Here is a 13,573-nt window from a genome sequence, read left to right as displayed (position 1 = left end):
CCCCGCTCATGTGCTATAAACGAAATATATATATATATATATATAATGTATATATATATACATATATACATATAATGTATATATATATACATATATATACACATTATACATATATATTCATTATATATATATATATATTCATTATATGTATATAAATGAAATATATGACTATTTCTATAAATAAAAAAAAAAAGAAATGTATTTTAAAAACATTACTCTGGGGGCACCTGGGTAGTTCAGTCAGTTAAGCATCCAACTCTTGGTTTTATTTAGCTCAGGTCATCATCTCACAGTTCATGGGTTCATGCCTCACATCAGGCTCTGCACTGACAGTGCAGAACTTGCTAGAGATTTTCTCTCTCTCTCTGCCTCCCTCTCTCTCTCTCTCTGCCCCTCCCCAACGCACGTGCGTTCTCTCTCTCAAAATAAATAAACTTAAAACAACAACAACACATTACTTGGATAGGAAGGACTATAAACTTGGTAAGAGTAACCAATATCACTTCTAAAATATGCAAAAATGTTCAACAACATATTTTAGGTTTTAATAAAAAATGTTTAATCAGATCAACAAAGCAGAATTTACTTTTAAATATATGAAAAATCTCATTTTACAAATATATAAAAAATCATTTACAAATTCTGATTCCATTAACTAAAATACGTGTTTAAACACATAAATTACTAGAAACTAAACTCCAAAATGTTATTAGTATTTATCTCTGTGTGGTGAGATTATAGATAATTTTTATTTTCTTCCTTATTTTCTAGATTTTCCATACTTTCCATGGTAAAACTGGAAAAATGGTTTTTCAAATTATTCATCAAAACTCATGCCAAGTACCACTTCTCCCTCAAAGAAAAAATAAAAATTGAAGTTCTAAGTCTCACTACTGACTTTTTTTGCAGTTACCTTGGAAAGCCACCTCATGTTGAAGCTAACAAAAAGACAAAGTTTGATCATTAGGCCTGTATTTCCTTAAAAATACAATATTCTAGTGCTGACTTCAAAACAATTTAAACATTTTCTTGGTACTTTCATTTTGCACAACAGTTAAGGTGGACACTGTCTATAGGATTATCTAAAACACACCTAACAGGGGCACCCAGGTGGCTCAGCTGGTTAAGTATATGACTCTTGGTTTCAGCTTAGGTCACAATCTCACGGTTTGTGAGTTCGAGGCCCGAGTTGGGCTCCACACTGACAGTGCAACACCTGCTTGGGACTCTCTCTCTCTCTCTCTCTCTCTTTCTCTCTCAACTCTCTCTCTGCCCCTTGCCTGCTTGCATCCTCTGTCTCTCTCTCTCAAAATGACTAAACAAACTTTAAAAAAAATACACCCAACATTTTCAAAACTGGAGAATAGTGACAAGTGACATATTCAAGCTCACAGTATGCAATATGACACCAATTAAGTAATTTACAGACTTCTAGAAACAAACCATCCAGAGATCCCACATGAATTATGTGGAGCAGGAGACTGTCTGGTAATACATAATCTTAATTCACTGCAATTTTATTCATGTATTGAATTCATATGCAATAAACAACCCAGCAAAATGTTATTATTCAAGACACTACAGAATCAGAAAGACTTGATCCCAGAATAAAATCTATTACTTTGAAAATCTATATAGAACAATAAATACCTTCCACTTGCCCAGAAAGCAATAAACATACACTTTCCATAGAGGACCTCGATCTACTAAGGAATCTGCCAGAACCAGATACTGATCAGCAGAACCACACACAGAAACTGTGTTTTCCTCTCTCTTCCATCTTAAAGTCTACTAATTCTAATGAAGTAAGAAATAAAAACCAAAACAAAATGTAATCTAAAATGGTTTCTAAAACCTCCATTCCCAAATATCTTAAGCTCAACTCCTGGCACGTAATACTGAATTTTATACATTTCAACCATAAAAGTGTGTTGTTATATTTAAACATACTGACTGAATTAAACGATTTAATGCTTATGACTACTTCCACACTTTATGGCATTTACCAGGGCCCACTCGGGACTACACGGTGCAGGAGACAAACTCTTACATCATAGAGACAGCACATCTTCCAAGTCACAGACAGACACTTGGTGCCCTCTTGTGTTCTTTCCCCTGCATCCTGGGACAATTCAGATAAAGCTAATCTCCCCAGAGTGCTCAGCCGTTCTAATGCCCTCTATCCCATCTCCCAAACCTCTCGTGTTCAAGGTCTAGCAGGGCAATTGGAAACTAATCTGAGTTAATGTAGTAACAGATGGCACTAATAAATTGTAATTATTCAATGCATTATCCTCCTAGGAACTACATTCACAAGTTGACACCTTTCCCAAAGAGAAAAACTATGGTAAAAATGTAGGGCCACAAAAAGAAACTATTAGGAAAGTCAAGACTTTTCTTATTTTATCCCATTTACTAAATAAAATAATTTGAAGTTTATATGTAGATATTTTTCCAGCTTTTTGACTGAACCACTCTTGAGATGTGTGGAGAGGTGAGATTTTCTGCTAGAGGCGAGTTTCTGTTTGTGGACCGCTACAACTATACAGACCCTATTGAAACAGAACTTCTTATTCTACAGATTTCAATGTACTATGTGGATTATAACCTCCAAAACATTACTTTACATGAGAAAAGCTAAACACAATGCTAGTCCCATGGTGGGGCTCTTCTGCCCCAAATATCAAATGACCTACCCTAGGTCAATCAAGATTCCAGGGGACTTTCCTCCACTGTTTCTAAGTCAAGTACACCACGATAATTGAGGCTGTCACCATCCCCATATAACACATACATACACAAACATAAACAGACACACACACCAACAATAAAAGCAAACAAAACAAACACCTCCATTAAAGTAAGGACACTCAGAGCAAAACTGCTACTCACTACTGAGTTTTCACTTATGACTAAAAAAGATTCGAATCTGACACAAAATAGGTACTGATGAACTTATCCACTGATAAATACCACATTTTCATTTTCATTTACAGTGATTATATATAGGTGATGTTTTATTAAATACAACCGGGTTCTAATGGATTATTTCTGCTCTAATTTATCTTCCAGAGTTAAAACAAAGTATGGCATAAAACCCTGTGTTAGCAGGTCACACCACATTTTTCTCTTTTGTTCTTCTTTATGCAATTGTAAAATCATTCAAATGGCTTTGGTTGTGCTTAAGAATTAAATAGCATAATCTCATTTTTCCATGCCTGGACTCAACTAGAAATAAAAAGTTAGTGGATTATGATTCAAAAGTGTGGTTAGAAATTAACTGATAAACAATAATTGTATTCAAACAACACAGGGCATGACATATTAGTTTGTAAAATGGCAAAACTAAACATTAATTCATATAACAATGAAAGCAAATGGTGTAATAAACAACCATTTAATGATTCTTTATTGTTTTCTGAAGAAAAGGATTTTATTCCCCCACAATCTGTGTTTAAGTACATTTTATATCCATATACACTCAAAAGGACCTTTCTATATCAACGTATACGTTTCTTCTACACTTTGTCTCTTACATGATAGCAAAAAGTTGTAAATACCAGTCAGTTACATTTTGTTACAGAGATCATTTCAGTATTTCATGCGTCTCTAATGGGTAGTTCCTATGAAATTACCTGCATGATCACAGTCAAAATCTTATGACCACTGCATGACTACTCTGCCATGCAAACTATGCTAGAATTTTAATTAAATTTGATTTAAACAAATCATATTTATATTAGTTCATCATAGTAGCTTTTAGAGGTACACATCAAAATCTGCTCAACATTTTTACATACAAAACTTAAAAAAGGATGTCTTTCTCTTTGCTTAATGTTTACGAAATGAATGGTCGAAGATTTTTAAATTTTTCCTTAATTTTAAATGGCTTCTTCAAAAGGCATAACCTCCAAATGCCAATACACAGTTCAAGATTTTGTATTCTCGAAGTCACTAAAATCTTTACAGACACCTTTTCTTAAGAATAACAAAGTATGATACAGATACATAATAAGCCTTAAAAAAATACCTGAGAGGTCTTGCCTGGGGATTGCCTGCTTCTACATATGGATGTAAATAATCCTTTATGTAGAGATCAGCAGCACTATTAGAATGGGTGCAAATGAGAATCCTGCTGAAATAAACGGTGCAAATAAAAAGAATGATAAAACACAAAGCTATTCAAGCAGTAGAATACCAAACAAAAGCAGCGGCCATCTTAACATTACACATTCCCCTCAGCCTACTCAGTCTTGTCTACATATCATTCAGTGATGTTTTTAGGAAACTGTACTACTCTTTAAGCTGTCGAGGAAACTGGTTCCCCCAAATCATTTTTTACATCTATCACACAAAATGTTTTTTATATGCCCAACTCGTCTGGCTCTAACATATATCACAATTCCTTAGCAGTCTTGGAGCTTTGATGGCTATGTAAAAGCTATCATTCTCTACATTGCCAATTTTTAAAAACAGTATATTTTGAAAGAATTCAAATTTTAGTCCTTTGGGGTTTTGGTGTGGGTCTTTTTTTTTTTTTTTTTTTTTTTAATTTTCTAAGCTGAATTAAAAATTGTCTTAGCTTTGCATTCACAACAAGAACAGAGGTCGTGCCCTCCTAATGAAATCGGAGCACACATAGCACCATCTCACCTCGTCTCCTGCTGCTGGAGTATGTGCTTGACGGCCTGAGCTAGAGTGAACGTTTTGCCTGTCCCATAGGGTCCGATGATGAGGACGGGAGGCAGCTGGATTGAAAGAGGAGTTGTGATGGCCAGAACAGCCTCTTTCTGTTTTGCATTCAGCCGAGGATCCAATTGCTCGTCCCACTGTCTATAGGAAATAAAAATTTATTTTAAACACATGCATCTTTTAATAAACAAAACACAAGAGGATGCTTAATTTTATGGAACCACTAAAAATACTAAAGAAACAGGGGCGCCTGGGTGGCTCAGTCGGTGAAGTGTCCAACTCCAACTCAGGTCATGATCTCACGGTCCGTGAGTTGGGAGCCCCGCATCGGGCTCTGGGGTGACAGATCACAGCCTGGAGACTGCTTTGGGTGTGTGTGTGTGTGTGTGTGTGTGTGTCCCTCTCTCTGCCCCTCCCCCACACATGCTCTGTCTTTCAAAAATAAACATTAAAAAAACAACTTTTTTTTAATATTCAAGAAACAGTGTCTGTAACAACAAATGCTTATTCTATAACTTCTTTTTAGAAAACTACCCAACAGAGTTGGCACAGGCTGTTGATCAAAACTCACTTTAATTACTTTGTCCTATTCCAAGTGCAGAAAGATTCTGATAACTTTAGAAAGCACACAAGTCTAGCTGCTGCCATGTCTATAAATAGTAATGGCAATGGCTCAAAAATGTAATTTCCCTGTTACATAAAGGTATCCGAAAACTTTTCTGGTAATAAAGAAGTATTAGTTTCTTCACATTAGCAAGTAAAATGCAAAAGGGAGACGAACCGAATTTCAAATTCTAGTTCACGGAAAGATTTCTTTAGTGAAGTTTAAAACAAGAGGCAAAGAAAAAACTTCTACGTCCTTGGTTGAGAGATACTCAAATGTCACAAAGTTCCGAATTCAGAAAATAGCAGTTTTTTAAAAAAAGATATCAAACGCCAAACAATACGAATTGTTTTCTAATATTTTCCCACATAATATACATATGTCCTACTTTGCAGGGTAGAGAACACCTGTCATGGTAGCACAAATGGCTGCTGTAATGAGATCTATCTTATGAGCGTCCCTTCTACGACTTGGCTAAGTTTCGAAGATTTAAATGGACAGCAGATGCTGAAAGGGATCAAACCAAGTAGAGAATCAACAGCATTCTTTCTCACAACTACCATTAAAATACTAAATATTGCAACAACTATGGTAAAAATGTTAGGGATGTGAACCAAAATAGGACGGGCATGTAAAGAGACTCTTAGAAAATTTACAATCAAAGTGCCTACAAAATAATCCTGCAACAGGAGACCATGGTTTAGAGGAAAATTCCTTCTCTCAGAGGCTATACTCTACTTATATCAGAACCTAGTTATTCATGGAAACTCTTAACACTTGCAGTTTTAAAAAATTGTAACTGATGCTGTATTCAGACAGATAATTTCAAACAAATGAAGGTCTCCTAGGAAATGTAAAACCTTAGGAAATAAACGTTGACTATACAAACACATCACTACTTATTTTTCTGGAATTTAAAAGTTTTAAGTAAGAAACAAAAGAACTCTGACCAGTGGCACTGGTTTTCCTGGCAACCGTCCACTAAAGCTCAAGCTTTTTACTCCAAAGAATCTCTCATCGTTAAACAGCTTAGTGACTCGTAATTCTGCCAGAACATAGCAGCGTTCCATTTTCCGTAAAGAGGAAATTACGTTTGGTGATCACCAAGCCCAGATCCAATCTAGAGAGAGAACTGTGCAACGGTTACCCCAAACCATCCATGGCATCCCCTCTGCCTTCCTCTACTGCTGAGCCTAGACAGCTAGGACACTCCATTCCTCAGCGTCCTCTGCTAAATATCCAATTCTGCCCAATGAGATACAGGAAGAGGTACCTCAGAAGGGCTTCTGTACTCAATAAAACACAAACAAAGCCTCAAAGAAGAAAGCCCTTCTTGCTCCTCTGCCTTCCTCCTTCACCTGGCTGGAATGAGCTCGTGGTTAGTAAAACTGCAGCTGCCATAAGAGGTAATGGACATCAAGAAGGAAACCAACATGCTCTATGGTGCAGAGGAGATGAGACCTGGGTCCCTGACGGTACTGCAGAGTCCTTGCAAGTCCTAGACCACCTACCTCTGGGCCTCTATCTCTACTTGTTTAAGCCACGGTTAGTTCAGTAAGCTGTTACTTGCTTTCATACCTGACCCCAATGGCTCCATTATCTATACAGGGAAATAATGACATGTGCATCAGATGGTCATTCTAGGATCAAATGAGAATACATGCAAGCTGTTTAGGGAAATAACTGAGCAATAAGTGCTCAACTAACGTTAGCTTCTATTACTACGTTGACTAAGAGAGGTTACTTGGCTAATACACACTTTCAAAAACAAACAAAAATTTTAAAAACACCCTCCAGTTCTTCATATTTGATGACTTCAATGACCTTATAAATAAGACAAACAGTAGGTTAAATAAAAAAGTATAAATCTAAGGGATTAATGACAGATTTATGGGTACAGTTCTCAAATACAATTCCTCTGTATTTTATTTATATAGCCCATTCTACTCATCAACTGCTTTAGTGTAAACAAATGCTTCATGTCAGATGAGAAACCATCAGTGTCAGTCCCTTCTACAGTTTCTGGTCATGAATGAAGAAGGCCAATGAGTCCAACAAGTTGTCTTTATTACACCACCTGCTCAATAAAGGGAAGAGGACTTACAATACACATGCCAATTATCTCTGATTTTCACAGTTTAAAGGAAGACAGTCTGTCCAAGTTTATTCTGAATAAAAAATATTTAATCCCTGAACCAAATTAATCCAATGTCCTTTTCCCCATGGTCTAATGCATTGTTACATTTAGTTCAGAGACCACATGCTCAAGAATAATTTCTCAACTTCATTTATCTATATTCCACCTTATCCCAGAAAAGATTTTAAATGGCTAATGGCTTCTGAGTATGTTCCTACCCTCAGTTACCGTTTAGTTACTATTTAAATTACAGTGGTAGGGGGGGGGGGGGGGTCGCCTGGGTGGCTCAGTCGGTTAAACGTCTAACTCTTGATCTCAACTCAGGTCATGATCTCAGGGTTGTGGGATCCAGCCCTACATCAGGCTCCATGCTAAGCATGGAGCCTGCTGAAGATTCATATTCATTCATTCTCTCTCTCTCTCTCTCTCCCCCCCCCCCCCCCCGCCCCAACCCCACTTGTGCGATGGATCTCTATCCTCTATCTCTCCCCCTAAAATCAAAGTTAAAAAAAAAAAAAAAAAGTCTAGAGAGCAAGTTTTGTGTTATGTAACTTTTACAATTTTTTTTTAATTTGTAAGAAATTAAGCATAGGGCCAATTAAACAAACTTCAAGGCGATTCAATCCAGCTAGAACATGGGGGTTTAGAGGGAGAAAGGAAGTGTCAAGTAGAAAAAATAAAAGAAATCTGAAGCTACTGTTGGAAAACCCTGCCAATGGAACCACATAAAGGGTTGATGTTCAGCTGCTCAAACTATCAACGTATCAAGGAGATGCCTTCAGAGATTTGTAAGCAGTGAAACGAAATGATTACTTTAGCAAACTAACTGGAAGAAACGTGTGGGCTGGACCAGAGAGAACGGAAACGCAGCCAGCAGGACAGAAGACCGACTAGAAGGCTACTGACATAGTCCAGCTCTAAATTATACACTGACTGTAGGAATGGATGGAGGGGGAAGGGTAGAGAAAAGATGAATCAAATGGGAATTGAGAAGACTGGATTGTTACAATTAGTGGATCACTGATTACTTTCAGGAGAGTGAGGAAGGGAAAACCAGAGATCACAGGATAAGTATATGAGAATAGCAGAAACATATCAACTACTCCTGCTTGAGAATTCTGGCAGTAAAAAAAAAGAATGGGAAAGGGATAGTGAAGGTAAGCAAAACAAGGGAGAAATAATTTTGTGTGTGTGTTGTGAGGCATGGTGTGCTTTGTTCTGTTTTTAGAATCAAAAGAAATGGAACGTGAGGGGAAGAGATATATGCCACTTCTAGGCCTGGCCCATAAAAATGTCCCACATGATCCTGTGCTCATTCTTTCCCTGCCTGTCAGCTGGATGTCAACATGCAGGGTGAAACCTTGGAAACCATGTACTGAAGATACCAGATCCTCCATCAGTGATGGAACCGGGCTGCCCAACCATGACTGGATTGACATGAGTAGTAAATAAATACACTTCTATTGTGGAGAGCCACTGAGATTAAAAAAGAAAGAGAAGGGAAAGAAAGGTAGAATGAATAGGGCATCAGCAGGGGCCAGGAGGATAAAAATCCAAGGAAAAGGACCAAGAGAAAGATGCAGTCATATGTCTGTCACTGTTCGTATGGAAACAAATTAGAACTATCGCTATAAAGATATTTACGAAGGGGCACCCAGGTGGCTCAGTTGGTTAAGCATTCAACTCTTGATTTTGGCGCAGGTCATGATCTCACAGTTCATGAGTTTGAGTCCTGCATCGGGCTCCACGCTAATGGTGCAGAGCCTGCTTGAGATTCTCTCTCTACCTCTCTCTTGCTCCTTTAGTTCTTTCTCTCTCTCTCTCTCAAAATAAGTAAATAAAAAGATACTCGGGAAGATGCACCAAAGTGAATTTAAGCAGGAAAATATTTATACAACCATTAACCTGAGAGCAGTTTCAGAAATACTATCTTCTGTGATACTTTCTCCATTTTCTTACATTATAAAAATGCCTCCTATATGAAAAAATCATTTTAAATTAACGCTTGAACCACTTTTTAAAAAGTCCTAATTTTCCCATTCAACTTCTACTCAAAAATATTCCTGAATTGCTTGGCATTCTGTCAAATTAAGGTTGTTGAGAAAAACGATAGAACTCATTTAGACACTGAGAAAAAGTGAAGAAAATACATGACCAATCCCAAATGTTTCCTTCTAAGGGCTCTTTTACTCTCCTTTCTCAACTAAAACATGGCGCCTGGAGATTATAGCAAATTCTCTTATAAAACTATATTGACATTATTTGATACAGATGTTCAACATAAGATTAACATAACTTCCTTTAAGGAGGCATCTCCTTTTTTATACCTGTTGGGACTCCAAGGTATGGTTGGAGTCATAGTGATGTCTGGAAACAAAACCCCATTGTCCTTGATCCTGTCTAGCGCATAATGCATTTCACAGAGGGGTAACCGATTTAATTGAAACTGAAGTTCAACCTGAAACACAAAATGAATTAAAAAAAAAAAAAAACACATTAACACAAACAAACAACCATTAACACAAACATCAATACTTGCACCTTGCTTGCTAGAAAACTTTGTGGAGATAACCTTTAAAGGGAAGCCAAGTTTAGAGATTCTTTTAAATGTAATGAGACTTTAATAAATTATTATGGCTAATATTTGCTTTACTATGCACTTTACATAAATGATCTCATTTAGTAGTACCAATGATGTATATATCATTATTAACCTCATTTTAACCTCTAAAGTGAAGTGCTTGTGAATTACTTCATATCTAAATAAAGGTTATCTGATTCCGCCATATTCCTATTAATAACATTTGATAAAATCAGTAGAACATAGGGGCGCCTGGGTGGCTCAGTCGGTTAAGCGTCCGACTTTGGCTCAGGTCACGATCTCTTTGGGAGTTTGAGCCCCGCATCAGGCTCCGTACTGACAGCTCAGAGCCTAGAGCCTGGAGCCTGCTCTGGATTCTGTGTCTCCCTCTGCCTCTCCCCTGCCCCTCCCTCTGTCTCTCTCAAAAATAAATAAAACATTAAAAAAAAGTTTAAAAAACAAAAATCAGTAGAACATATGTGAAATATCAGCTTTCAAGTGATAAAAACCAAGCATAGGACACTATCAATTTACTACAAATAAACAACATTCACCAAATTTTATGTTTTAAAAGAAAAAGGGGGTGCTTGAGTGGCTCAGTCAGTTGAGCATCCGACCTCGGCTTAGGTCGTGATCTCATGGTTCATGCCGCGTTCGGCTCCGTGCTGACAACTCAGAGCCTGGAGCCAGCTTCGGATTCTGGGTCTCCTCCTCTCTCTGCCCCTCCCCTGCTTGCGCTCTCTCTCTGTCTCTCATAAATAAGTAAATGTAAATGTAAAAAAATAAATAAATAAATAAATAAAAAGGAAAAGGAAACAAAGAAAGAAAATTTTAAATTTTTTTTTCAACGTTTTTTATTTATTTTTGGGACAGAGAGAGACAGAGCATGAACGGGGGAGGGGCAGAGAGAGAGGGAGACACAGAATCGGAAACAGGCTCCAGGCTCCGAGCCATCAGCCCAGAGCCTGACGCGGGGCTCGAACTCACGGACCGCGAGATCGTGACCTGGCTGAAGTCGGACGATTAACCGACTGCGTCACCCAGGCGCCCCAAGAAAGAAAATTTTAAAAAAGAGGGGCGCCCGGGTGGCTCAGGCGGTTAAGCATCGGACTCTTCACCTCAGCTCAGGTCCTGATATCAAACTCTTGAGTTCGAGCCCCGTGTTGGGTTCCACACTAGGCATGGAGCCTACTTACATAAAAAAATAAATGAACAAATGAATGAGTGAATGATTAGCTTTCTGGTTAACTAGGGCAGAGTGAACACACGTTCACCAAAAAAACCATACAGAGAAGAGAATATGAACCACCTCAGGTGAGAACTGTCCCTGGATGTAGCTTAGCTTCCTTTAATTTGTTCTTCTGCTGATTTAAAATTCCAGGGTTGCCTGGCTGGCTTAGTTGGTAGAGCGTGTAACTCTTGATCTCGGGGGTTGTGAGTTCGAGCCCCAAACTGGGTGTAGAGATTACTTAAAAATAAAATATCCATTAAAAAAAAAAAAAGAAATACATAAAATACAATTCAGGGTGCCTGGATGGCTCAGTCAATTAAGCGTCCAACACTTGATTTCCACGCAGGCCACGATCTCACGGTTCATAAGCTGAAGTCCCATGTTGGGCTACACGATGACAGTGTGAAGCTTGCTTGGGATTCTCTCTCTCTCTCTCTCTCTCTCTCTCTCGGGATTCTCTCTCTCTCTCTCTCTCTTTCTCTTTCTCTCCCTCTCTCTCTCAAAATAAATAAACTTAAAAAAACATATAAAATAAAACTCCAATCAGAAAGTTTGGCCTTGTATAAGACTGGAACACGTAGATGTTACTTAGATAAAGACGATTGGTTTTAAGGTCCAATTCTCCACCCGCCACTATAACGCTTCAAAGTCAACTGAACTTCTCATTACGGCAGAGGAATGAAAACAAGGACACTAAGAAAACCACAATTAAGTTGCCCCACATCGAAACACACCTGTGTGTCATAATCAGGCCGAAGATTAAGTTCTTCACAGCATTCCCTGGATATCCTTAAAAATATATATTCTTTTGTTTTCTCTTCAATAGTAGCTTCATAAACCTTCTCTTTGGTTCCCTGGGTCTGTACTAACTTCTCTTTAGGGACTGGTAATAAATAAACAGCATTGACTTTGGTCATCACCAGCCGTCCAGCCAAAGTATCTTCAGAAAGTGTTTCAGTAAGCTTAAAGCGACCAAAAAGTTGTCCATTCTGAGCATACTTTGCGCCTCCAGAAACTCCCGTGAGCATGAAGCTTGCTAGAATCTGCAATTGCACTTTAAGGTTGAACCTAAAGCATAAGTAGAAAAGGAGTTTGAATATTTCAAATTTCAACTTGATTGAATATTTAATTCAATAATTAATTAATAAGTAATTATTATATTAATTATATGTGTATATATATTATATATATATTATAAATATATAATATATTATATTATAATAATAAATAATTAATTCAATAATTCAAATAATAATTTGAATATTGAAATTCAAATTTCAATATTTTTGATATTGAATATATCAAAAACATAAAAACTACAAGAGTAGAATAAATCAAATTTAAACATACAAAAACGTAAAACTTCATCATTATCAATTCCACTCCATCAAGCTACAAATTATATACATATACTACTTATCTGCCTTTAATCCGTGCTGGAAACAAAACTTTCTTTAAGCGAATGAACTCTCACCCAAGTTACATAAAGACACGTACTTAGTTGAAGAATACGAACATTCTTAACACCTGAACATTTAAGATAACGCTAACTATATTTTAATAAAATGAAGTATTTTAATATTAATATGAAAATCTGCTTAAACATACCATAGGGACCACTGAAACTAAAATGACCTAAAGCCAGTAAGAAATGTGCTATGTGGAAACTACAATGGACTTTTTTTCTTTCAGTGCTATTAACAAATACAATCCAGAAGAAACTTTCTGTTCATGACCACATTGAGACAGTTGTCAGGCAGGAATTATGGGAGGAGATGGTAAAGCCTAGCTTATTACACAACGGCGAGCGCACTCGCTTGCACTCCCACATGTGCACGTGAGCGTGAGAGAGAATATGTGTGTCAAATAAGGGCAGGGAATCAAGATCTACATGGTCAAGAAATAACTGAAAGAAAGATCTGAACTGACAGCTTCCTCCCTTGCCATTTTGAAACAGCGCTGTGAGAGAGAAGACAAAGCAGCAAAAGAGGGAAGGACATTTTCTACTTATTCTTAGGAAAGTTTAAAATACGTGAATAAAAAAATTGTTCTAAAATCTATACATCCATTTTTGGAAAAGGCTACTTTTTAATGGTACTGCTGAACTGTTTTCTTTTCAAATCTTCTTTTGAATACATGATGCCGAGAATGTCTTATAAATTCTTAAGGAAAAAAGGAAACAGAAACTTTTTAAAAATATTGAACATCTCCTTAATGGAAACATCTGCATACAATATTAGGAAAACAAATCTAATTAAAACACCGTATTAAAAATTTGAATAGTGGGCCGCCTGGCTGGCTCAGTCACTTAACGTCTGACCTTGGCTC

At 37.2% G+C, this 13,573-nt stretch overlaps 1 protein-coding gene across 5 annotated transcripts in view; it reads right to left on the bottom strand.

Annotated features, from left to right (window-relative positions):
• The window catches only part of HELZ (helicase with zinc finger), a 137,136-nt gene that overhangs the window by 73,740 nt on the left and 49,823 nt on the right, over positions 1 to 13,573 (bottom strand). For 4 of the 5 annotated variants that reach the window (XM_049636389.1, XM_049636392.1, XM_049636391.1 and 1 more), the window contains 4 exons: positions 11,980 to 12,313; positions 9,761 to 9,891; positions 4,654 to 4,833; positions 4,031 to 4,135 (listed from right to left, as the gene is read on the bottom strand). In XM_049636389.1, the coding sequence (XP_049492346.1) occupies positions 4,031 to 4,135; positions 4,654 to 4,833; positions 9,761 to 9,891; positions 11,980 to 12,313 (750 nt within the window). The remainder of the gene's footprint in view (positions 1 to 4,030; positions 4,136 to 4,653; positions 4,834 to 9,760; positions 9,892 to 11,979; positions 12,314 to 13,573) is intronic. The other variant, XM_049636390.1, reaches the window with a different exon arrangement.

This window comes from Panthera uncia, chromosome E1, assembly GCF_023721935.1.
Source record: "Panthera uncia isolate 11264 chromosome E1, Puncia_PCG_1.0, whole genome shotgun sequence".
Lineage (NCBI taxonomy): Eukaryota > Metazoa > Chordata > Mammalia > Carnivora > Felidae > Panthera > Panthera uncia.
The sequence above is the reverse complement of the archived record's forward strand: the minus strand, read 5'-3'. Positions and strand labels throughout refer to the sequence as shown.